At 39.3% G+C, this 25,894-nt stretch overlaps 5 protein-coding genes across 10 annotated transcripts; 1 reads left to right on the top strand and 4 right to left on the bottom strand.

Moving 5' to 3' along the window:
• Positions 1-29: 29 nt before the first annotated feature.
• LOC105690221 (regulation of nuclear pre-mRNA domain-containing protein 1B) lies at positions 30-3,944 on the bottom strand. Of its 2 annotated transcripts, none has more exons than XM_048656066.1 (5): positions 3,793-3,944; positions 1,913-2,220; positions 1,476-1,610; positions 1,058-1,333; positions 30-894 (listed from the first exon to the last, which is right to left on the bottom strand). In XM_048656066.1, the coding sequence occupies exons 2-5, from the start codon at positions 2,192-2,194 to the stop codon at positions 745-747; spliced, it is 843 nt and encodes a 280-aa protein (XP_048512023.1). In that variant the 5' UTR covers positions 2,195-2,220; positions 3,793-3,944; the 3' UTR covers positions 30-744. The 2 variants fall into 2 exon arrangements, with proteins under 2 accessions (XP_048512023.1, XP_012263276.2); XM_012407853.4 differs by lacking the exon at positions 3,793-3,944 and adding an exon at positions 2,654-2,912.
• Positions 3,049-4,495, top strand: LOC125501101. 3 transcript variants are annotated; one of them, XR_007278605.1, is made up of 3 exons: positions 3,049-3,721; positions 3,821-3,993; positions 4,281-4,495. XR_007278605.1 is itself a non-coding variant. In XM_048656069.1 (3 exons), exons 1-3 carry the CDS (start codon positions 3,509-3,511, stop codon positions 4,310-4,312), a joined length of 351 nt encoding a protein of 116 aa, XP_048512026.1. In that variant the 5' UTR covers positions 3,049-3,508; the 3' UTR covers positions 4,313-4,495. The 3 variants fall into 3 exon arrangements, 1 of the variants encoding a protein (XP_048512026.1); XM_048656069.1 differs by having other exon boundaries at positions 3,821-3,926; XR_007278606.1 differs by lacking the exons at positions 3,049-3,721; positions 3,821-3,993 and adding an exon at positions 4,053-4,193.
• A 3,204-nt stretch (positions 4,496-7,699) lies between these two features.
• LOC105690168 (balbiani ring protein 3-like) lies at positions 7,700-9,206 on the bottom strand. The gene is made up of 4 exons (XM_012407743.4): positions 9,020-9,206; positions 8,591-8,855; positions 8,289-8,492; positions 7,700-8,102 (listed from the first exon to the last, which is right to left on the bottom strand). Exons 1-4 carry the CDS (start codon positions 9,117-9,119, stop codon positions 8,081-8,083), a joined length of 591 nt encoding a protein of 196 aa, XP_012263166.2. The 5' UTR covers positions 9,120-9,206; the 3' UTR covers positions 7,700-8,080.
• Positions 9,207-11,692: 2,486 nt separating this feature from the next.
• LOC105690171 (balbiani ring protein 3-like) lies at positions 11,693-13,221 on the bottom strand. The gene is made up of 4 exons (XM_012407747.3): positions 13,004-13,221; positions 12,572-12,836; positions 12,267-12,473; positions 11,693-12,080 (listed from the first exon to the last, which is right to left on the bottom strand). The coding sequence occupies exons 1-4, from the start codon at positions 13,101-13,103 to the stop codon at positions 12,059-12,061; spliced, it is 594 nt and encodes a 197-aa protein (XP_012263170.2). The 5' UTR covers positions 13,104-13,221; the 3' UTR covers positions 11,693-12,058.
• Positions 13,222-15,944: 2,723 nt separating this feature from the next.
• LOC105690212 (uncharacterized protein KIAA0930 homolog) lies at positions 15,945-24,333 on the bottom strand. 3 transcript variants are annotated; one of them, XM_012407840.4, is made up of 9 exons: positions 23,823-24,328; positions 20,642-20,961; positions 20,264-20,527; positions 20,024-20,123; positions 19,619-19,924; positions 18,422-18,625; positions 17,252-17,782; positions 16,423-16,572; positions 15,945-16,335 (listed from the first exon to the last, which is right to left on the bottom strand). In XM_012407840.4, exons 1-9 carry the CDS (start codon positions 23,938-23,940, stop codon positions 16,295-16,297), a joined length of 2,034 nt encoding a protein of 677 aa, XP_012263263.2. In that variant the 5' UTR covers positions 23,941-24,328; the 3' UTR covers positions 15,945-16,294. The 3 variants fall into 3 exon arrangements, with proteins under 3 accessions (XP_012263263.2, XP_012263264.1, XP_020710415.1); XM_012407841.4 differs by lacking the exons at positions 17,252-17,782; positions 18,422-18,625 and having other exon boundaries at positions 23,823-24,319; XM_020854756.2 differs by lacking the exons at positions 15,945-16,335; positions 16,423-16,572; positions 17,252-17,782 and having other exon boundaries at positions 17,832-18,625; positions 23,823-24,333.
• Positions 24,334-25,894: the final 1,561 nt, after the last annotated feature.

The following is a 25,894-nucleotide window of genomic DNA, read 5'->3' as shown; positions in this document are numbered from 1 at the left end:
GATGTGAGATGAAAAGAAACAATGCTGAGGCAGATTATAATCAATATATTAACAATAATCAACATTTTTTTCTGGACATTTGTGAGATTTTTTAATCCTACTCCAGTTGAAAAATAATTATTTCCATACTTTCCGTTGGGTCATAAAGACGAACTGCGGATTGATTTATGATAAAATAATTTAAAAAGTATGTGTACCTATAGCAGAATATGCTGTTATGTATCTAAAGTACTGGCTTGACTCTCAACTTAATGCCTAATTCGAATATCGCAGAAATTCAATCAAACGTGACTTCTTAAAAAATTTTCTACCACCAATTAGCCAAGCCAGATATTAGTCCGTTCGTATGCTCTAGATTTGAATCTTCAGTCAAAACTGGATTCTAATTATAATTGATCCATCTATATATATAAACAATTTCCTGGCTGACTTTCATCATTTAGTATAAAATTGTATCGAAACCCTGAATGTAAAGGAATCAGTAGGTATCGTAGGGAAAGTGTTGTTTGGATTGGTTTTTTAATTTTTTCTAATGTTTCCCAGTCAGTTCCCGTAATTTTCTGTTTCTTAGGTAAATGTATTGAAGGCGAGCCATTGTGAAAAGCTACTGCGTGAGTCTTTTTTCGTCAACATGCCGTGCACTGATATTTTCATTAAAAAATGAATAATTGAATGTTTTGGCTTAATTGTAGCTCGTCAACTCATTATGATGAATAAAAAAAAAAAAAATCCTCAAGATCCGAATTAATTTAATGAGAATAAATCACCCGCCGAAGGCAGGGGCGCTAGTCCGCCGGTTACATCAGGTAATTGCGTCAAATCAGGAAGATTGGAGATGTGCGATTTCACTTCTGTCCGCACGGTGCACACCTTTTTCAACTTTTCCTTGTAGTCCTGCATAATTCATGGCGTTTAGTTGATTGGAATAGTAGTGAATACGAATTCGGAATGCTCATAGAATTATATTTAATGTAGATGCAACCAAAGTCGGTATAATATTATGAACCAAATTCTTTTAGTGAACTATGATATTATTATTGGAATTGATTGTGTTCACCTCTAATGTCGTTTGCGCTTGTTGAAGAAGTTGCTTTTGAGCAAGCATGTAATCTCTAAGCATGGTCAAGAGCTTTCTCCTGTCTTCCATCTCTGCTTGCAATCTTCCGTTGTAGTCAGCTAGTAGCGTAGCTGCTTCATTCACGGCAATACTAAGTTGATCTGCTGCTGCTCTGTCAGCTAAATTTGCAAGCAGCGACACTTCTGATACTTCAGGAGGTAAAGATGCGATACGTTCTCGAACTCCTGCATCAGATGATGCGGTATTTTCTAAATCCTGAATAGAAAGAAAACCAATTATCAGAATGTTCAAAATACAATATGGAAGAAAGATAATCATATGAAGACATTTAATACATCCAATCAAAGTGTGATGATAACAATGATAGATGCTTCATTGGTTATATTAAGACACTAACCAATAAGGCCTTGATAAGTTCCTCAGTTTCTGGTGGATCCCCAGCAGGTGTGCGGGGGCTAAGGGTAACGTGCAGCTCTTTGGTTCCATCCACTTCAATTTCAGTCTCTGATTTTTTCCTCTCTTTGTTTTCTTTCTTTGAATAAAAAATGATATTGTCTTTGAGTAGGTAATAGTCATATTTTCTTTGTAGAGGCAGTTTGATTATTTTAGATACCAGACTAGAGAACCTTAACTTGAGTGCTTTTTGATTCTCAGGCGCCATGCATGCATTAAAACATTGCGAAATAATTATTCGATTTGTTATCGCAAAGTATAACTTTTATTTGATTACATAAAATTTTTTTATGATATTAGACTATTTATCATGATTTGGAAAGACTTAAAACCAGTGTTCTTGAATCTACACATTCTTGTCAATAAAATGTTTATCCATACCTTTTCTACATCATTTTTTGGCTTTTTTCTGGGTGGAGGTGTAGATGGTTCCTTGACAGGTTCGACAGCAGAATCGAAGGCCGTTTTGAATTCAGTTATTTGGACTTTGTCATAAACACCTCTTTCCTCCCATATTTGCAATAGCCTACCTAGTCTCTCCCTCGTTTTGTCATCAAACCTTTTCATGTGCTCAAAAGCTTTAGGTAATACATTTTCGAACTCCTTGCCAAATTCTGGACCTTTTTTTTTACTATTTTGTATGACGTCGTTAGCCAAGTACATAAATGTCAGCTTACGATTGTCTTTGGCTGAAAATAATTTATAAATTAAGTGATAGGTCAGGTGTAGAAAATTTTCTAAATTGGCTGATTTGATTTCACGACAATTGGATCAGAACACCAAGTAAAAAAAATGGTTTTCGTAAACTTATAGAATTTTGAAGCACAACAACAAGCTCACAGTAAGAATGGCAGAGATCGAAGTTGAAATTGTATTACTATAGCAAACATCGCAATACGTGACAATCTCAGATAATTTGATTTGCAATCATCGTATTGTTATAACCTGAAAATCGTTGAAACATTTTTTCTCTATCAACTCGACGATGCATGGATGATCTCTGAGCGATCTTTCAACAAACGTAGGCAATTTTAATTTGTTTATCTTTTGATTCGCAATTACGAACAGCGGAAGAATTATTTAGTGATAAATACCGCTACGGATATTCAAACAAGATCATACCCTTGCACATCTCCTTATACCAAACTTTGACGATAGTCGGGTGATGTTTTCTGTGATGAATGAGCCACAAGGACAAGGTCTGAATACTCTGCTGGGAAGGATTCAAGTCCAGTAATTTTTTCACTAATGCACTTTCAGTAAATCCTGCCATTTTTTAGGATTATCACACGATTTTTATAAATTATCCAGCCCACATAGCTACCGAATTTTACGTGTACCGAGTACAGTAAGTTCACTAGTTTGCTTGGTCATAAACTAATTACTTGGGAAGACAGCCAACCTAAATGGAGCTCACCGAGCGGCGCCGCGGGCATATGAGAAACTGCGTACCACTATTTTGATGGAGTTTTTACAATTACTATTACCCGAGATTTCTTTTACCGTCGATTGGTCAGTTAACGCTTGCAAGTTGATTTTGATGACGCGTGAGTTTCTTAATATTCCAATTTTCTTAAACGTTATTTAATTGTGACTCAAATTTCAATTTGTAATTTAGTTTAAAATTCCATGTAATTCGCCACAAATTTGGCAGCTAAGGGTGCATTCCATGTACTACGAACTATAGTTACTCAATGCATGTACTATCCATGGTGCACTTTATTTTTTTCAGTCATCTCAATGGTGTTATAGCTCGGGCAAAATTGCTATTTGTAATGACACCTGCAGCAGTTGACTTATGTTAGAAATAATTTTTTCAGGAGCTTGGAAGCTCCAGAAAGCAATTGCTAGTTCACAGGCGAGATCGGTCCATAACAGGTTCAAGGCAATTCAGATTGGAAAACAAATACATTCCTTTCCAGTTCCGTAATCTCCGAATATTAGTACAAACATTCGCGTACAAGTTTCGTGTATTGTATGCATGAATTAATTGCGATTAACGATCGAATCGGGTATTTTACATTTCACGAAATAATATTTACTCGAACAATTCAAATGCGCATCACCTCAACCACGATCTGCGACGATGGTGGGATTGCTGGCAATATAAAGAGAAACCATTTGGCGATGTTTCCTTTTACGCCCGCATTATTCACAAAAGATCGAATCATTCGGAATATTTTCATAATGGTTGGTTTTCACCCTGTACGGTTCTTTTATACAATGGGATTAGTTGCTGTTGTGGCCATTTTGTAGCTCACCGAAATTGTCTCGTCTGCACCAACTCAGGATTTAATAAGCAGGATGATGCCTCGTTCACCAAGGGATACGACAGATGATCCGCATGCTTGGACTTTTGCCCCGTTCAGGCCAGTGGTCGGTGGATGTAGACCAGGTGAAGTACGCGGCCGAAATAATTCCTGCCGACGTAGAAGTAACAGAACTCCTGTAATATAAATTTGGTAATGAATAATAATATATTGTTTACCGAGCGAGAAAACTGTCGCTTCTGCGCCGAGTACGACGGTGAGCACCGAGGCGAAGCCGAGATGTTCTTCACTTCGTACGAGGTGCGGACAACCGTTTTCTCCGAGGTGAACATACTATTTTCTACAACAAAGGAAGGCAACGACCGAGTTTCCATCTTGATAGGAAGAGGATGGTAATCGACTGGTTTCCCTCCGCTGTTGTGAAAAATAAAATTTATCAAAGATGCATGTCCCTGAATGATTTTTTCTTAATTTTTTAGACTCAGCTTTACGCGAGGGACGTGATCTCTGACAAGTTATTAGGTAATTAGTAATTAACTATCCACTAAATGTTTTTTCGATAATATACTTGATATATAATAAAAAATAAAATAATTATCATTATAATTTTGTATTGTTATCTGTCAACACGCGCCCCGCGATGTTCAAACGATTATCAGATTCAATTCTAGCACTCTAGGTATGAACGCGAGACGTCGTTATGGTGACGGTTTGGCTCACTACAAGGTTTGTGATATTTTTATCGCTCCGAAATAAAATGATAAAACGACAGTTTCGCTCAATATATGAGGTATCTTTTTGTTTTACGAATAACTCGCTTATTTTCAACTTTAGAATAAAAGTGATATTATTCAAAGTTGTGGTAAATGTATTACCGAACAAGTTTGGTCGTTATTATTTCTACTCCAGGATCAATATTTAAAGAGTTGAACTGCAAATAGTGATAAAACTTTTTTTTTAATGTCTCGCTTAATATAGAATTTATCACAAAAATGGTAACGAACAATTGGGTAGGAAATTCTATTTCCTGCAACTCAAATGTGCATTTTTTCCAGTGAAGTACGGGTCCAGTCTGAAAATATTGATCCTAGAATAAAACTGATGAGTATCAAACTTGTGGGAAATTAAATTCCCTACAACTTTGGTTATCATCACTTTCACTCCAAAATTGAAAATGATAGAACTATTCGAAAAACAAAAAAAAAAAACACCCTTCAAATCAAAATGGGCGGACTACCCCGAAGATCGAGATTCACACCTTCCCCCCTTTGCCACAAGTATGATAAAAGAAAACCCCACCCCCGTATTTATTGTTGATATTTCCATTGATTTAATACAAACGAAGCAGCATTGATGGAACCGAAGATGGATAAAACAAGAAATTCATCTATTCATCAAATCATTACATTTGTCAATTAAGCATCGAACTTTTTCGGTTTCTAAATATGAATGCAATAGAATGAATGGCATAAATATCTTCCAAACTTCATCGTCTCAATCTAAGAGGAGAATCATACAACGTGCCTCGTACAACATTATATGTATAAAAACCAACGAATTCAGATATAGGTCTGAATTCGTTGATAAGAACTTATTGTTAGCCTGTCTCCCGTATGCGTTTCAGCCAATTCGGGAGTGAGCGGATATTGCTGAAAATCATCTACACATGAGGAAATTTACCAGGCATTGCAATCATAATTTTCTTTAAATTTAGAGCGATTATAAAACAAACATCACGAGAAAAAAATCTATCTCTCTTGCGCCTCAAATCTCGGATAGGCGCCTTTTCAACTTCTCTATTAGTCTGTATCATAGATATATAACCATCTATGTCTGTATCAACCATGGTCGTATGAATAGTAGAACAGTCTATAAACTAAATTCGGTGGTTGACGTTAACCGAACATTGGTAAGTCAGGTAAAATTTGACCCCACGAAGCTGGTTTGGCGTCTTAGAAGACTCCTGACTTACCAACTAAACTTGCCAGATTTTGACAAAGCGCCGTTGCCTTGGCGTAGGTAAGATAGTAGAGTAACATAGCCGGTAAATTCGGTGTAGTCGATAAGTGCAGATACCACTTATAACGATCTGCGTGAAGTTAGTCCCTCACTTTTCAAAAAACGAAATTTTCGCTATTGTTCCAATTGTGCTAGATTTGTTTTGTATTTTTTCAAAAAATCGATGTACCAGCGTAAACTGGGATTCAAAAAATTGAAAACACGTTTCGTTGACCTAGCCCCCTACTTCTCGAAGATTTGAATTCTTTCGATTGTTCCGGGCTGTTCTAATTGTTTCGAAGATTGTTTCGGTAGCACTACGTCGTAAGTCCCAAAGTGGAGGCAGAAAACTGAAAAGTAGTTTTTCGACCAGCCTGCCACTTTTCTGTTTGAATTCTGAATTTTTCTGATTTTAACAGGTTGTTCTAGTCGTTCCGAACATTGTTTCAAAAGCGCAAAACGAGAGCCATCCCACAAATGTACAAAACGGAGTAGAAATGTATGCTTACACTTTCTGAGCGGAATTTACTCCTGTCTCAATTGTAATGCAGAGCCCCCAGAAACGTATTGAATTTTAATATTCTTTTGTCGTCCAACATTTGTTATAATTTTATACATTACCGTCCAGGGATCCGAGATAAGAATTGCGCTCCGGATACTGGTGGTAATTGCGGTAACGATCTAATTAGTGAGATGTTTAATTTACAGTTTCTTCATGCGGCAGGCGAATCGCTACAGATTTTTGAATCACGCAATGGCTATAATGCGATGATGGGATGTGTAAATGAAAAGAATCTGTCGTTATCCAAAGATGCATCGAGTCATTGGGATATTTATGACCAGATCCGTGACTTTTCGATCAAATCGTGCGCACTTGGTTCAGCGATCCAGCTGCCGATTTTCTTTTCGAAAATGGGTAGTTTGGTAAAAAATTTTATTTCCAACTCTGAGCTCAATCCGATCAAATTCGATGGCTGTAGATTTTTTGATAAGTTTAAGAGTCCATTGTATAGTAATTTCCCAGATTTTTCATCTCAGGCCCTGTTCAACTTGGAAACTTGAATGAAGCGGAATTTTTTTCACTGACCGCATAACAACGAAATGTGAATTTTTCGAATTCTAAAATTTTCTCTCTAATATGCCATACATTTTATGGTACTTACAAATATAAGTTAAAGAGTAGGCAGAGTTTCGCGCCTTACAAATGAGTATGCCTTTCGAACTTGCGATGACGTGATTACGAGCGGCATGAGCCTTGCCGACACGCGCGATTTGTCCGCTTTCGAACGTTTCCTGCGTTGAAACAATTTCTATTCACTTACAAACTTCCAACCACAAGCCGAGATATCGTTTAAAATTCTTTTTTTTTCCAATTACGTTCGGAAAGGGATTCACTATAGAGCCGACAATTTGTAACCATATCCGTTGAGTTTTTCATTCGTCTATTTACAGGCATAACATAATCGTTGATAGTTGCAAAATTATCGTCACTCACCATGAGTAACGTATGGTCCAGCACCAGACTGGGAAGTTGTGGGTTGGTAGGTAGTGCTACTGGGTTCACGCAATCCTGTACTGCGTCTCCACGCATCTGAATTGTTGCGGGAAACGTGTCTTTTCCTTTCATCCCCTGTTAGCAGGAACCGTACGTTGGTCGCACGTCCTCAAACACCGCGCGACGCGGTTGGCCGTAGGATTTCATAATAGACAAAAGTACAAAGAAAGAGTTAGCTTATTGTTAATGTAAAAGAACCCACTTATTCATTGACGCCATTGAAAAATCATTTTGGTGTTTGGTTCTTTGTGATTGTTGTGGAGTGCCCAATAATGGATTTCTTAAAATTCCACGTTGCAGTACGTGTAATAGTAGGATGGGGGTATCTGAGCTCAAGACTTAGGATTTCATGTCTTTTTTTTTATTTTCATTTATTGTGGGCAGGTGGAAAAAAGTCAAGCCAATTACATCTCGTTGAGAAAAAAATGTACCGACTAACGGATATAAATATCATACATTATAAAAAGCTGTGCAAGATAATCATTTACTCAACTGATTATTATACAAATATGGCCGATGACAGAATCATGACTGAGAATATACACCGGCGAATAAATTTGAGCCAGTGGTCATTTTACGGCCTTACAGCTTCCGATTCATCGCAGGAAATACTCCGGACAGAAGCACCACAAAAAATATGTCCACCAGGGTTGACCGAGATAGATTGTCACTTGTTGACTTGATAGGTGTTGTTGTGAAACTGGCGACTTTCTTCGACCGAAGTAGTTATTGCGGGATTCCCATACATCTGTCAATTGAAAAATAATGCATATGATGTAAAGCAGGAGTAGCGACATATGGACTTGACTGTGCTTTCTTTTACTTTATTTGAATGTTTCCTACGTTCCGAAATTGGTCAGACAAGTTTCAATAACGGATGTGCACGATCAATGCACTTTTTGAAATGATATGATTGAGTTAGTCAATGACTCACTTGCAATCTTGCCGGTTCCATTTGGAACCACTCGCACATTCCATGCTCATGTAGGTGCATTCGCATTCGCAAGTATCCGGGTTCCAGAACATATTTTCTCTGCAGTTCATATTTTCATGTTCATTTTTACATTTACACGCGCACTCTCTCGCGTCCCACCACTGCCGGGCTATGCAATCTTCAGGTTTCTTCAGACAGCCGCATCTAGGAATTAAATCGTTTGTTTGTATTCACATTTCATCTTGTAGCAATAACTAAAGCCCATTTCAGTGAAATGGGGTTCATTGTAATTTTTTTCATACTTGCACGTTTTGTGCTCCTCGAGTTCGACAATTCCACATTCCAATCCATTCGGCGTCGTCACCATCACATGAACTGGTCTTTTCGCAGTTTTCATCGGCATAGAAGACTCGCCGTATTTGCAACTTCCGGTGCATTGCGGGATGTAAACGGTGTCTGGTTTGAACGTATGTCCTGCTTGAGACTTTAGCTGGACTGGCATATCGCGTGGCATTGGCCTAGCCATCTTCATTGCCGAATTCATTGCAGACCGAACATGCTCACAGCCTGAAACCGAAAGACTTATTTGTCGGAGATTACCTTCCACCGCGAACATCTATTAGCCACATAGCGTTGGATTCCATCTAGTTTAAGTGCAGCTATGAACTACTCATTCTGTTGTACAGTAAGTTTCATCAATATCACAATCTTAGCAGATGGTTTCTACTTACGGACGCTTTCATGTTCGTGAAAATCTCCTTCACGGTGATGATGACATTGGACGAATACGAGAGTCATCCCAAAAATGTAGAAGGCGGAGTGAAAATACATGGTTGCGGTTCTTGAGCAAAATTGACGAACTTCGGTGTCGACTATGATACGTAGCACCCAGGGAGGTAAACGAAGTTCTGTATCTTTTTACTTCTGAGATTTGTTATATATGTAACGACTTGGGCTTGGAGATGAAACATGCACAGGAAAAGAGTGGCACTGCGGTGACAATCTAATTAACGCGTCATTCTTATCTCAGTAACAACCACGACAAAATGATTCTGAAAATGCAGTGGAGACTCGTAGCTCCTCACAACCTAGAGTAAATTTGCCGCCAAACCGTGATAATAATATGCATTTGTATTATTTACATATTTTGCACATTCCTATCAGATCGCGGAGTCAGTTTAGGTTGGAGATCCATTATTCTGATTCGCTGATATCGTTTCCAATTGTGATCAAGCTATCGGTCAAAGTCTCTTTCTTCTGACGTGATTTGTAGACTGATTCTGGTATTATATCAAAAGTGTTATTGTAAAATCATTCCAACATTTCACGCCAGAATGATGTCAATAAATAATACAATCAATCATTATGTATATGCAACGTATGGTGTTATCTATTTTACTAAAATTTTCAAATGTAGATAAGATGTGCACGTTCAGGATTCATACCGGCATGTACCGGGCTTTCGAAGTGATATGTGATTTAATAACGGCAAGATGCGAGGCAAAATTTAGATCCGAATGAGATGAATATCACCCGTGGACATCCCTTCAACTTGAGAAACCGTTTCTCAGCTCGGAATTTGGCATTCGTGAACAAAATTACTTTTTTACTCGACAACGTTAAAATAACCATATTCTATCCATGCAACTTGGACGGAAAGTAACCAATTTTTGACCAAAGCTAAAAGGAAGTTCAGTAAATGTAGAATTACAATCTGTTATACGTTCGTTAGTGAAACTAAATGTCGCTATTCCAATTGCTTTTCACGGTAATTTGAAATAATACCATTTGCTCACTCTCGGCTCACTTTAAATTTGATCAACGCATTTTGCATATCGAAATCAGAGCACGGCGATATCGGCCAAATGAATCGATGAGAATAGTCAGAAACAAATGCAGTGCCTGGTGTAGAGAGATCCACGAAGATCGGCAAGCCCAAGAGAATTAAGTTGCTCCTCGATCTCGGTCGAGGTCGACGTCCCTAATTTCTACTGTTAGAGTTTGTTACATTTATCGAGTTTTGTAACGTATTTACCCTCTTCTTTACAAACATTTTCATGATGTCTATTATTCGTGCTATTACACTGTACATTATTTGAGCCATACCTTGTTCTTTATTTCATCTAGGGGAAGGCGGGGCAATACAGAGTACTTAAGAAAAGCCCGAGCTTTGCGAAACTTAAAAATGATGAAACTTTTTTCTTTTATTTGTAGTAGAAGTAAATGAGAAAGATTTTCTGTTAGCATGAGAAAACAAATTGATAATTATTTCATTGGATATTGATAATGAAAATCATATTAACATTTGAACTTATGGCCATCAATATTCCTCTGCAATTAGTTATAAAAAAACAAAAATATTTCAAGTTCTTTTCGATCATTGTTAAAAAAATGTTGGCAAAATTGTTGGGGTGCCTATCCAGCCCCGCCTTCCCCTGCACACATGGTTCAATATATCTATGACATATGATTTCATGTCTATCCGTTCAGCTATTCATTCATTCATGCTTTTTTGTGTATCAGCACGATGAAGGGAACAGTTTTTCTATTGTCATAATCAATGTTATGTGTTATTGTGTGCGTTATTATATTTTTACATCTTCGTCAATGTCTGTGCCCATGTATATTCGTATTAGGATTAGGAACTTGAATTGTAAGTAACCACTACAGACACTTTTCTACATAATTACCATGAATTCCAATGTCAGTAACTCATATTCTCCAAGCTCATGTGGCATGGTAAAGCAGATAAAATTCGGTACGCAACAATTTGAGCTGCATATGCTCGACTCGGATACAAGGCAAAACGACTAGCATCTATGCCTAGCATGCTTCATCATTAATAGGAATTAGCGAGAGATGAGGTGGTTGTTGGCAGGAAGTTTTTATTCTTGGCAAGCTGACCTCAACTTCGCAGAACATGCTGGAATATTTGCGATAAAATTATTCTGTTCAAACTGTATGTTCAACAACTGCTTGCAATGATCAAATGGGATATAAGGATGAACAGTGGGCTGATTTTTTAGAATACAGCTAACAATAAGCTGAGATACCATTTTATATTTCTTTTTCATTGAATTATATTCAGAAAGGAATTTATCAGAACCGACAATTTTTAACCGCATCCGGTAAGTGTCCGATTCCGCTTATTTTCAGACAGTAAAATCGTTCGTGATTACCAAATTATTTGTCACGTAACATACGTATCAGCATTGAAGTGAACGGTCTTGACTGATACGAAAAATGTCTTTAACGCTTGTCCATTCCTCATGATCCCAAGAACAAGATTTCAGCCATGATTCGATCATCACGATTAATTTATACTAATTGTTGTTCCGTCAGTTTTCTCGGTTTGGCACGAATAAAAGATGAATGGGGAAATCTGCGCCAACAAATTCAAACTGTTCATTTTGATTTTCTTTTATTATCTGAATAATAGGAAATATCTGAATGTATACACATGTTGATGCGAAAAAAGATACTGACAATTAATATATTTATACTGACAATGAGAAGTTGAGTCCGAGATCAAATAATGTAAGAATAAGTAGAATGTCTGTAACAAAATTGTGATAACTAAAAATATCTGCCAGCAAATCACTTCAAGCCAGTGAGCAATTTACGGCTTCACAGCTTCCGATCCTCTGCAGAAAATAATTCGGATAGAAGTACCACAAAAATATGTCCACCAGGGTTGACCGAGATAGATTGTCACTTGTTGACTTGATAGGTGTTGTTGTGAAACTGGCGACTTTCTTCGACCGAAGTAGTTATTGCGGGATTTCCATACATCTGTCAATTAAAAAATAATGCATATGATGTAAAGCAGGAGTAGCGACATATGGACTTGACTGTGCTTTCTTTTACTTTATTTGAATGTTTCCTACGTTCCGAAATTGGTCAGACAAGTTTCAATAACGGATGTGCACGATCAATGCACTTTTTAAAATGATATGATTGAGTTAGTCAATGACTCACTTGCAATCTTGCCGGTTCCATTTGGAACCACTCGTACATTCCATGCTCATGTAGGTGCATTCGCATTGGCAAGTATTCGGGTTCCAGAACATATTTTCTTTATTACACTCCACTTTTTCATGTTCATTTTTACATTTACACGCGCACTCTCTCGCGTCCCACCACTGCCGCGCTATACAATCTTCAGGTTTCTTCAGACAGCCGCATCTAGGAATTAAATCGTTTGTTTGTATTGACATTTCATCTTGTAGTGATAACTAAAGTCCATTTCAGTGAAATGGGGTTCATTGTAATTTCTTTCATACTTGCACGTTTTGTGCTCCTCGAGTTCGACAATTCCACATTCCAATCCATTCGGCGTCGTCATCATCACATGAACTGGTCTTTTCGCAGTTTTCATCGGCATAGAAGACTCGCCGTATTTGCAACTTCCGGTGCATTGCGGGATGTAAACGGTGTCTGGTTTGAACGTATGTCCTGCTTGAGACTTTAGCTGGACTGGCATATCGCGTGGCATTGGCCTAGCCATCTTCATTGCCGAATTCATTGCAGACCGAACATGCTCACAGCCTGAAACCGAAAGACTTATTTGTCGGAGATTACCTTCCACCGCGAACATCTATTAGCCACATAGCGTTGGATTCCATCTAGTTTAAGTGCAGCTATGAACTACTCATTCTGTTGTACAGTAAGTTTCATCAATATCACAATCTTAGCAGATGGTTTCTAATACTTACGGACGCTTTTATGTTTGTGAAAATCTCCTTCACGGTGATGATGACATTGGACGAAAACGAGAGTCATCCCAAAAATGTAGAAGGCGGAGTGAAAATACATGGTTGCGGTTTTTGGGCAGAACTGACGAGCTCTGGTGTCGACTATGATATGTAGCACCCAAGGAAGCGAACTAAGTTCTGTATTGTTTTGCGTTGGAAATTCGTTATATATGTAATGACTAGGGAAACGTGATAAGACATGTAGAGGGAAAAAGTGGCATCGCGGTAACGATCCAATCAAAGCGTGATGTTTGTTCGGTGAAAACTAACGTGCGAGGATGAGAATCTTCCGTGAATGATTTCTGAATCGGGCAAACGCATCTAGTGATTCTGATACGCACAGGAAACGACGAATGAAACTCCCCTAATTTTAAATTGTTTGAATTGGTTTGAATTAGAATTTGAAAAAGGCATGTAAGATTTTTCGGGTTATTTTTCACATTTTGGTCTAAATTCACCACATCGTCCGTCATGTGGTCACGCGTTATAACGTATCAAACAAAGCCCGCTTCAGCGCGGGCTGATCATTTTAGATAAACATAAAAAGAACTTCCAGTTAAAAATTCTCGTGAATTGAAATATGATGCAACTGGAAAAATTCGTGTACTAGCAGAGAAATAATTATTTCGGCAGTCGAATAACACGACATACCTACAAGCCGTCTTCGTTATTCATAGATGAAGAACATTGTATACGTCCGGAAAAAGATTCATAACTTTATTTTGCTAAATAATCGCCATTATTTGATTTCTTGAATTTTTTTGGGAAGTTCGGAGGTAAAACATAGTAAAACCCTTTTCCCGAAAAGTTTACAGAAAAAAATTATTATCGCGAAAAATGGTTTTCTCATTTTTTACTAATTTTTTGCGGTCAAACCCGTACGAAAAAAATGTCAGACTTTTGAAGTTATCTTTCTACTGGTCTAATGAACTTAGGAAAAAATCGGCCAGCCTGTATTCTTTCAGGTCAATATAGGCCCTATTTTCGGCCTAATTCGACTGGACTATATGGGACATCGAATCTTAGAATTTCATCAAGACCTCGGTATCTCAGAATTTGCTTCAAAAACATCGCATCTCAAGTTGATATTTCATTGTCAGTTGAAAAATTGTGTGGGTATGAAATTGTCGAAAATGCATACGTGAATCTTCCCTAACTTATGAATTGCGTTTTGAGTTTCAAATATTTTTACAATTGTATAGAGCGATAGATAAACAGTGTTCTTAATACTAAGGGTCCGTAGACGTGAAGATTTGTTGAAATCAGCGGAAGTCGTTCTTCGAACTAGATTAACAATGTTTTCATAATCATGATGACTTTGTCAGTCATGAAGAAGGATCGTAACTACGATCAAGTCAAATTGCTCTTTTTCCCCGTCGCAACCAGAAGGAGAGTGTTTACATTGTACTTATTGTTAGGATTCAAAGTAATACCGCGGATATGAAAATTATGTTGGATGCTATATTTATCAGAAGTCTTTGACCATGATTAATCGCGGATTGAGTAACTACATGATTAAACGAGGAAAAGTTTATTTTACGAATCGTTAAATAACCGTAGTATTGTTATCGACAGAAATTTAAAGCAGAGAGGAGAAGTAAAATAATGTCTCCAACGAAGAGCTCCGCTTTTTCTCGTGATACACGCAGCCATAATTCCAGAAATGAGGATATTGCGAAGCAAATTTGCATTGTAGTAAGGATGGGTAAAAGGAGGTGGGGCGGCAACGGATCCACATGAAGGGGGGGCGATAATAACGGTCAAGCTCGAATCTTTTCAGTTTCTTATATTTATTCGCCTAAAAAACGGCGTCGTCACAGACCTAAGTATTCGCATCTCTTGTCTCAACTTAACTAACCTTGGCCGTCCAGGTACTCTACTATTCCCCGGACGGGGTCTAATCCCTGTTTACAAATCACAAGGTATATAAGAGTATGTGATGATTCGAAGATGATAGCGGCCGCCTACAGCATAATCCCAACAAATAAATTTTACAAAAGTCTCAACGATGTAGTTCCGTCATTGAGAGTAGATATCGTGGATGCATCGCGAATTTCACCAAATTTTGATACGAAATGAATGGGTTGCAAAATTTCCTCAGATTCGAATTCTCCCTTACTCAATTGTATCTAGTCATACCAATGTGAACCGAAAATCGTAATCCAATTTAGCACTGGAAAAATCTCTGACACAACACCTCGAAATTTTTTTGCATTTCCTCCTCAACTGCTACCAATTTACCTATTGCTTTTTGACATTTGTTAGCCACTCGGCGATGAAAATTGACGCTTCCGAAGCTTTGATCCATTACATTCGAGGTGGAAAAAAATTGAGAAACTTGGTAATCCAGGAAAACTTCCAATAATTGTTTCTACTGTAAGAGTATCTGTGTAAATTTTGTTTTTAAATTTCGGTACAAGAATAACTCATTCTGCCACAATAACTTGTGATTTCTCGAAATTTCATGCGAATCGAGCTGATCTTTTGAAGGAACTATACGTACACTTCGCAGTTATGCGTTAATCAGACTCCGAAAGCTCCAAAAAATGAGGATGGTGAATCCATAACGCACTCCGATTACATGCGGCGGTGCCTGAAAATCATGGCAAAGCGGAGATCCGATAGACATTCAGGATATGAGATTGGGGCAGCTGTTTCAAAAGATAAAGAATAAGGAACTATAGCGTAGATATGATTATTGACCCAGTGTAGATTCGTTGTTCAGTCAATGCACCGCATTGCAGTCCGGCGGGTTCGTCCCACTTTGGTCTACTCCGCGGTCTTGTTATTACCGTCAGTGCAATCGGATCGACTATACGTATACTTCGATACAGTTACGGACAAGCAGGTACTCTCATCCCCCTTTTCCCTCTGGTCCTTCCACTTAGATAATAACAAAAACTGATGTTGAATGAATTTTATTAGCCACATTTCTCGCAATATTTTATATGCTCACAGTAAAAAGTAAATGATTTATTTAATTTCTTTCTCTTAATATTGGTAATTTTTTTTTTTTTTTTTTTAGTTTGTCCACCAATCGTGACTAACTAAGTGTATAATGTATAAGAAGAGAAATACATTTGTCTTGAATTTCTTTGTATCAGCCTTGAAATGTTTGTATCATTTAATAATATCCTTCAGTTCATTTATAGGTACAGTTCAACGTTATGATTCTCAGCGATAATCTTCAAACTGCAGCACGGCAAATTAGAAGAAAAAATGAATGAAACGGACTTCCATGACGAACCGCGGTTAGAACGTCAGAATTGGACCCTCTCTGTGATCTAATATATCTGAAACAGCCGAATCAATGGACAATCAATTACTCGACTATGAGTGATACCTTAGATTTTTAATAATATTGCAAAATTCTTGCTCACCTTTGGCTATACTCCACCATGGCAAAGTGATGTAAGTAAGAAATGCGTTGAGGGGTACGGATTGTGCTCGTCTCGTCTCCTTCCAGAAGTGAAACGTCTGCGTGAACCCGCGCATGGTCCACAATGGATTGTACGCTCCGTCATCTAGTTCTGCCAGCAGACAGACAGGACACCGGTCACTAAACGTCATCCTTAATTGACACTTGACACCATTACCTGTCCCAAGTCTTCCACCGTACCGAGGAAAAAACTTCCCAAATATCGAATGCTAATTATCAATAAATGGATATCGCAGGTGGAAAACCCCCAATGATATTCTATACGTCCTCCGTTCCATTCAAATTCAGACAATTGAGAAACCGATTGATTTGCCATGAGAAGGAACTAATATGGTCAAATGTATCACAAAAGACAATATAATTTACACACAGCAGGGATGCTGGATGGGAAGGAGGATGATAAAAACCGACAATTATTTACCACCTAATTGATAATCAAAACACACATGTATGAAATAGATACAATTCGTATACAGCTAATCCTTTGATGAAATCCGTGGGATAAAGGTAATCAAGCACATAAGCTCCAAGGTGGTATCAAAATGATTTTCTTTCTAGATGAAGGAGTGCGTGAGATGAAGCATTCCGAACTACCTTATTATCGGGTACAGTTAAGCCAAGTGATTATGTTAACTATAGCACACAAAGTCCACAGCCACCATTGTAGCCGTAGTTGTTATGACGACAATTACGACTGATATCGTTAAATACGCTAATTCAATATGAATAATAATATTAATCATAATGATAATCATAAAATAACGGATTACCCTGTGAACCGGGGCGGCGCGGGAGCTCGCACCAATAATAGATGGCGGTGCCATCGGGAGTTACTCGATGGGGCGGAAGTGGAGTTCCACGAAGACTTCCAGCTAAGGGTCGCCTCCTTCGGCGTCTAGGTAAAGTGGCGCTTTGTTTTTGCGTGCATCCATTAGTTCTTGATATTTTAGCATTAGCATTTTTGTCTCGTGGCGTCGACTCGTTCTTGTTTTTGTTCTCTAACCGGGTGTCCACGTTGATAACGCCGGTTCCATTTGCTAGTTCGATGTTGTTACTTTCGATGGCACGATGAAGCGATTCACGGCTAAGATTTTTACTATTTTTAAACAGTCGTTCCCCAGGGTCCGCGCCTACGACCACGCCAACAGAGTTATTATCGTCACCGTAATTCAGGGGTAGCTCTTCTTTTCCGTGGACCAATATCGCCCCGGAGTCGAGCTTTTGCCTTACGTTGTCGTCTGTCAGGCACGGACCGGGCGGCAATATCTCACTTCCAACTTCGATATGATGATTCTGGGGGCCTATCACGAAACTCAAGTGAGTAAGGATTAACCAGCGCCGCGGCTCTCTTTGGTATCGTGGAGATTCACCGATTTCGATCGCTATAATTTCACCGTTTAACGCGCGAGCTTTCGCGATATAGCCGGGGTAATTTGGGTCGCGAAAGTCTTTCAGAGTTGGAGAAAATATGCCGCAGAGCTGTACCTGAAAACTAATTTCGGGGTCCCACCCTTTCCGCGACCTCGAGTTCCTCGCATGATCTCGTTTACGCGTGTCCTAAATTTCTCTATTTCTCTATCAAGCCATATGGAGCTAACGCCGAGAACACCTCATAAATTTTTTGTCGCTGTAAGAGGATTAGACGAAACTGACAATGAGATTTTGCATTAAAATTGTGCATCCGATCGCTTTTGAAGGATCGTGAAAATTGCGTCGGAAATTTCGATTATATCAGATCAACCTTGGTTCTTTGTCGACCGATTCAAATTCCTCATCACCGTTGATTTATATCCGTCGCTATCGGAGTGGTACGTGGTCATGAAAATGATTGGAATGAGGTAATTTGCGTTCCACGATACCAGAGAGACAGAAGAATTTCTCGACTCGTTTCGTTCGCGAGACTCGAACATCGTAAATTGTGACACGCCGCGATCACTCACCGCCAGTCTCGTGATAGGCCTCCTTGCGACTGGGTGACAGATTTTCGTTAGGGAGTTCCCGGGAGTTTCGTTGTTTCCGGTTGCTTGCGTATCTTGCCGGAAGTATAGGTGATCTTCTCCTTTGAGAGCGTGGACTTCTGCTATTCCCAAGAGAGTGTGGCGAGCCCCGTCCGCCGCCCCAGCTGCAGGTGTCCTGAACTTCCGCTATAAACGAACAGCCGGTAAACCAGGAACGACAATTAATTCAATAAACAGGCCAATCTCGGTATATACGAGAGGCGATGTGTTGTTCTGTGTGCGTGCCCGCTTCGTTATACCTACGATGTGATTAGATTTCTCTTTCTATCCAAGCATGCCCTATTTGAAGTTGCATATTTGTTTTTGATATTCATTTTCAATCGTTCAGGTCGTACCCAGATAGATATTTTATCTGTAAACTATTGGAATATTTCGAATTTGTTGAAAAAATCTATGAAAATAAAAATATATGATTGGCGTGTATATTTTGTATGGTTGGCGGGTGTATTTTTCATAAGCAGAGATTGTGTGTGAATGCGAATCGGGGGATGAAAAAAGGGGTAACTGGAGAACATTCCCCTTCAATTTGATTACCCCTAAATCGTGCATACGTTGAGAAAAGAAATTAATTGGTGTACGAGTATTATATGTTCTAGAATTGAAAATACCAAGAATTACTGAGGTTAAAATATGAAGGAATGTTCAGATTCGTCGCTCATGCAGTAGTACAGCATTCGGTTAATTTTTTTCACACAAAGCATAACTATAATAATATATTAAAAATATGTCAAGATATTTAAATATCTCCATGCGTAAGTATCCAGGTATGAAAAAAGTGTGCGCGAGCGTATGACATAGAAATTAAAAAAAAATGTTCTCCGACGAGTCAAATACGTCTGGATAACGACAGAAATAAGGCACACTGCCTTATTCTTGGATCATGAATCGGAAGTACTACTCGATACCGAACTTATAAACCCTCCCTTTTTTTTTCCGCAAGTAAATCAATCAGCCCCTTTATGGAGAGGTGTACAAACGAACTTTGCAAATGGAACTGTAAAAGGAGCGGCAGGCCGATCGTTTCGAATCCCCCATCGTTAGCCCGTTGGCGTAATAAAGTCCAGTCGGGGATCTGTCGTTACCGTGACACGTATCTCGTATACCGCAGCTTTTAATTACCATCGCGAACATCGCCAGCTTCGATTTCACTGAGTCCGTTAGCCATGGAGTCCAGACCCTCATTTTCTGAGCGTGCTTTTGTCGCCGCAGAGTCAGGCTTCGTCCGCCATCCACCGCGAACGAAATTGTTCAAATTCGCGCTCGGGTCTGAAAGACGTCTTTGATGACGGTACATGAAAATCTCTTCAGCATCGTCCCAATCTGCGTCCCAGAGAGCGTCGGTAGCGCAATAACCAGGCTCAGATGTTGGCGTCTCTGCACCTGATCCTTTTGGCTTTGTCACAGCCATTTCCGCGTGACCTTTACCTAGGGGGGAACCAAGGACGATTTGACCAGAGGATAAGGCTACGCCTGCGAGACGCTTCACGAGTAAAAATCAAATTTCCAATGAACTCGAACGCCTACCTTGAGGACCCTTCATTCGTACGAACTCCACCCTCTGAGATGCTGCCCCGGAAAATAAGCCGAACGTCATGCGCTGCGCCATTTTCGTGCTCAAACTTGACTGTAAAAATAACGAAGGGTCTCATGATGTCTGGAATCGGGGTATAGATATCAATTTTTTTTCTGCCCTGGGTTCGCTCAATTGATTAGTGTTCGTGACTCGAGTGCTCAAGAACTTGGAGATGTAAATTTCGTACGCACCCTCGCATCGTATACTTTCTTTAAAGCGTCGTACCGGATGGATCCGAGAAAAATAACGCCTTGAACGGCACCGTCTCTGTCCGAAGCTACCAGCTCTACACAAACCATTTCCCCATCCCTGACTAAAATATCACAGAAAACTTCGTCGAAGTTATCCACCATGAAGCAAATGTGCGGATAAGTCATTTCCTCCAAATCGCCTTTAGCGTCCATCCGACGACGACTCGGACTCGCGTAAACTTTTTGCGAATGCCTTCGGAGTACCTGGAAAAATGTCAAATTTACCTAAATCGTGTGTTCTGCGCTTTCGACATAAGTTTTTTTGCTTCGCATTGCTCATTACATTCAGCAAGGCACGAATGACTTCTTTCAAGCTACCTGCAGTTCTTTCGGACTGGTCCTCGTGCATATCGCCAGGGTTAACGTGTAGTCGAATTGATGAACTACAAGATTCAGGTACACAGTTTCCTCCCAATCAATGTCTGGATCACCGATCGGAAGCTTCTTACTGTCCTTACGGAAGACGTCAACTTCTGTCTCGAACTTTGGCAAGTAGCGCGACGAAGTTTTAACGTGTTTCTTACGCACGAAGAACAAAAGGTCATCACCATCGATTGTATGCTCGGCTTGAAATAGGAAGTGGCGCACGAACAAATCCGTCCAATATGTCGTACCTTGAAGCATCACAAATCCCGAATCTGAAATAGAGATGTTTTTCACCAACAATGCAATCGACGCGCGTCATTCAATGAAAATGTCCACCATTGACGGCTTCGTGTACTCGAGTACGAGTATGACGTGTAATCCCTGTAGGGATTAAAATTTGCCACTTTACATAACGATATCGTTGAACTACCATTGTATCGCAAGAAGCTCTCTTTTCATCGGAATTTCAAGTTGGCTACAGAAGCGTGGCGTAGCTTCAAAAACTAAAGTAGGTCAATTATACGAGGCTGCGGCAATACGAGGCTATATCGGAATATGGTGAGGCTATATAGGAACAAGGGGAATGAGAATTTCATGTTCAATGCAATCGAAGTGCGTGTTATGAATAACGGTTGCCTGACTCATGATGTTCTATTACAGGAAGATCCTCGTAATTATTATGTGCGAATACATGATAATCCCTCGAAGAATGCATCTCTGGATAATGTTACAAAGCAATTTGAATTCCAGTTGAACCTCTTACCGATGCAAGCTGGCGGTTTCGTCAATAACGTGGTCATTCGTTATGTCACGTCCAGGAGAATTCATTCTGCAGAGAAACTGATATGTACATCAGTATACATGGCGTCCCGTTCTAAATGGGGGTTCGATTATTACGAGTATAATTCGACGGATCGAGAAACGGATAAGAATAAAATTGAAGAGTCTCAGAGAGGACGTCGAATCATAGATATATTGCATACATATCTATGATTCAATCTATGGTTCAATATATCTATGGTCGAATGGTGAAATTGAGTTGAGGCTACGTGGCGTCAGTTTTTAGAAATTCTAATGACGATGAAATCATGATGATATTTTTCAATGAAATCTAACTATTTGCACTTCCGAAATTGTAAACACACTTTGAAAACACTCGAGGCTTGCTTGCAGGCAACTTAGCACGTCACAGCAATTCGGTTTGGCTTTTTTGATGGCCTATGCAACTGCGAAGCTTCGCATAACTCGGTACTCTTCAAAGGCGAGAATTTCTTAATTATTTTCCGTCTTCAAACCAGCTATAACTTGGATATTGGAAGTGAATTGAATTCCGTTTTTGAAAAATGCCCTTCTTTCCAATGTCCCAAAACAGAAGCCACCGATCTGTGATTCGATTTTACCATTCGACGTCCTTTTCGGAACCCAAAAATTTAGTGTGAACTTTTTTTTTGATACGACCAATGACTTTTGAAATGATCGTTCCCCTTGTTCGAAACAATCGGAAATAATTGCGTGTGATCTTGGACGAGAGGAAATAATTGATTCGTCGCGTTACCTCACCAGTATAATCGTTTTAAGTCGTAAAATCGTTTACCGCTGGACTTTGGAGCGATCGCTACGCGGAGGAAATACCCAATCGGAAATACGCTTGGACAAATTAACATGCATGGAAGGGTGCCGGGGCAGGTAAATTCTCCCAGCAGATTTCGAATATAAAACGAAGTTGATCGATCAGCCTCACAATATTATTGCGCGGCAGCGTATATGAGAGTACTTGATCTTTAAGGACTCCAAATAAATAGCGTCTAACTTTCAAAGACGTTATACATAGAAATTTGTACTATATACTAACTGTTATTCAGATCAGTCAGTTAGGGTGATCCTTATTCTACATATTTTCGAATTTTTATGCTCCCAAGGGTTCGCAAGTTTTGATATATATGACCCGCTAATTTTCATGCACAAAGTGCAGTGTGCAACCTTTCATGTGCAATTGTATTTGCATCGATTCGGACCGATAGTTATCACTGTCACTTAAGTTACTGTACCACATAGGGTACGGTAGGTAATGTGCGAGGCTGAATCATCACAGCTGAACGCAATAAGGTAAATGTAATCTAAGATTTTTTGCTGTACGAAGTGTTGCCAAATCATGTCCTAGCTACCCATCCAGCAATTGGCTGTGAGTCGACTACGATCTCTGTCTTTTTTTCGAAGCAATTATACCGATACACAATGACTAACAGCATCCTTTCTCCTACAAACATACCAATGTTAAAGGCAGCATCAATTCCCGTTCCAATGCCACAAATCAAAAGTTTCTGTTCCCTTAAGCAAATTGTGAGGTTGAAAAATTCGGCGCTTCCTTCCATGTTACCTGAATTGAACCAGTCTATCTCTCGGAACCACATCGACCAAAGTTATGCACACCTAGGTATATTGACAATTTGTGGATCCTTGTAGCAATTGAAGATATTGGAATTTTCCATGAGAATCTGTACCCTCGAGTTTCTCGTGGTTTTCCAGAAAAATTCCTCCGGAAACGATGCAGCTTTTGAAACTTGGCGGGCTTTTTACGAAAAAGAATTCGGAATGTCATTATTATATAACGATACAACATCAGCCCGCCAAGAAGCGCTATCTCCATTTTTGTTTTTTCAATTTCGTTTGTTTTCAAGCATGATGCGAAGTTATGTGTGCTTGGAACAACAATTGAATTCAAATCCCTCCATTCCATGAAGGATGTTTTTTTTATGTGGAGGATTTCTGAGCGGTGGTTATTTTTAAACATTTAATGCACTCGGCAAATTTTTTGGCATCACTTACGTACATATTATATCAGAGGTGAGAATAATCTAATGATATCTGATGTATACACATACATACATCTATACGGAGTCAATCAATAATGCAGTTCAAAGAACAAATCAATGGGTAGCTATCACTATCCACATCACACATCATACGTCAAGTACCGGTAACGAGAAATTTTTACTCATTGTCGGTAGTCATCATCGTGCACGACTAAACGAAAAATTTCGAAACTTGTGCAAGTCCATAGGACAACAATGGATAATATTGCGGTAGTGTCGCGCGTAGTGAGGTCACGTCATAATTGATGTTTGATACGAACCATCTTTGAGTAACTGACGCATCTCCTTTGTCCTCTGAAAATTAATTTCTTCCAAAAGTTGTTCAAGCATTGTAGGTGGACGTAAAAGACCCGTAGAACTGCCGGCAAAACTTGCCATCGAAAATAGAACAATTGTTTTGAATATGGTTTATTCCACCTGTCGCTAACGACGTACGAGAACTTCACCGAACGCCTTCTCCGCACTGATACAAACAAAACACCTGACTCACAGCTCGGCTCTTACGATCATCTAGCGATCAACTATCAGTGAAAGTTGGCTTCAAAAAAGCAACGTCGCGGTCAGAAGAAGAGTGAAAAACGTCAGCCGAAGTTATCAAACGTTAGGAGACGCACATTTCGGATTGAAAAAAAAATTATCATCCGTTTGCAATTTGGATTACATCCCGAATTAATCCCTGGCTGTTTTTCTCTGCGATGTTGTGTTACTCTGACGTCGCGGATTCCAGGAACACCGATGGCCCCTCCGCCGAACTCGACCTCCGCGTCGATGCGGCTACGCCGGTCGATAACTGTGAGTCGACGCTCTTTTGTTCGGCGTTTCGAAGCGCGCTTGATTCAAATTTATCGCACTCCACCTTCGCCGCATTTGAATAGCGGAGGTTTCCCGCCGGTTTTAAAAATCGCATCACCGCCGTCTAGCGTGAAACCGTTCAAATTCAGCTTTTCAAGAACAATCCCCGATCAACGAATTCAGACCTCCCGATGCTCCGTTGTTGGGGAAATAAAAACTTATTCGATAAATCGTTCAAATTCTAGAATTCATGTTTTATCTAATAGCGACAAAAAATGCAGAGATAAAATATTTCATCAACGCAATTGAATTTCATAGTTCTCGCAACAAACGGAGAACACTGTGAACTGGTTTATTTGCACCTCCACAGTCATCCTCTTAGCGCAGGGCATCATTTATCGCTGGGGGTTTATCGTGTCAAGAGATATGGTGACCCTGTATAGCGTGTCCCATCTGACCACTGCCGCAGATAGATAAACAAATTGAGCTTTCACGAGCAACGATGCAGCAAAATTCAAATACTGTTTATTCGTCGTGGTATCAGTGGTGATTTTTTTTTACATATTCTTTATTTGTGTTTTTTTTCAGTTCTTCGATTGCGGCACGAGCGCAGAACTAACCAACCTTTACTGGGATATCACACATCCTTAACTTTGCACTCTCCTATTCGATGGGATGGGATATATATTTCTCAACAAAAAAAAAAAATTCCGTTGGTGCAGCGCAGAATGATGGTCGAGGAATGTCCGTTGCGAATATATATATGTGTTATTGCACCAGTCATCTTACAAGCCTTTAAGGCTTATCGTGTTTTCCTCGGGGCATTTTCTGCCCGAGTTACTACTTGATTTGCCCTTCGCACCCATGCGAACAAACTACTGCAGTCTATAGACTTATTACGTACATGTATAAATGCTGCACATACATCTATTTATACGCGATTCGAACCTCCGTCAATTATCGGTGTAAGTTCTGTAATTACATACCCGTTCGAGGTGTTGAAATCAAGTATTCAATTAATTTACGCTACTTTCTATAACGCTAATAATAATTCATCAACCAAACTGCATTATTCTCGCATATAATTATTATTTTATTGTACACGAAGACCGCGGCGTTCGCTGTAGTCCGATTATTTCGTTTGTACCGTATTCGATATCAAAATTCATTCCAAGTGTGTATTTCATCCGGAATACTCGCCAGCTATAACTTTCAGCGTTACGTGTATACTTTTCAACCACATAGAGAAACAGGGTTACGACGAAATGAAAAGTAAAAACTATAACGTGAATGGTGAACGTTGTCTGTAGTAACGTATCGTAGAACGCTGTAGGATTTCACGTATGCAGATACATAACTTATAAAAAGCGAAGAGAAACGGTAGAAAAAGTCAGGCATGCGAGCTGGTTCCGTTTCTCTCTTTGCTTCGGATGTTACACATGTGACGTTATTGTATTTGATGTATTATATTTACGCATATTACATGATGGCACACAACATATACAGACTGCGGGTCGTATCAGTTTCTGGAGATCTGTGA

The sequence above is a fragment of the Athalia rosae genome, chromosome 5 (genome assembly GCF_917208135.1).
Source record: "Athalia rosae chromosome 5, iyAthRosa1.1, whole genome shotgun sequence".
Classification (NCBI taxonomy): Eukaryota; Metazoa; Arthropoda; class Insecta; order Hymenoptera; family Athaliidae; genus Athalia; species Athalia rosae.
This window is presented reverse-complemented; position numbering and strand designations above follow the sequence as displayed.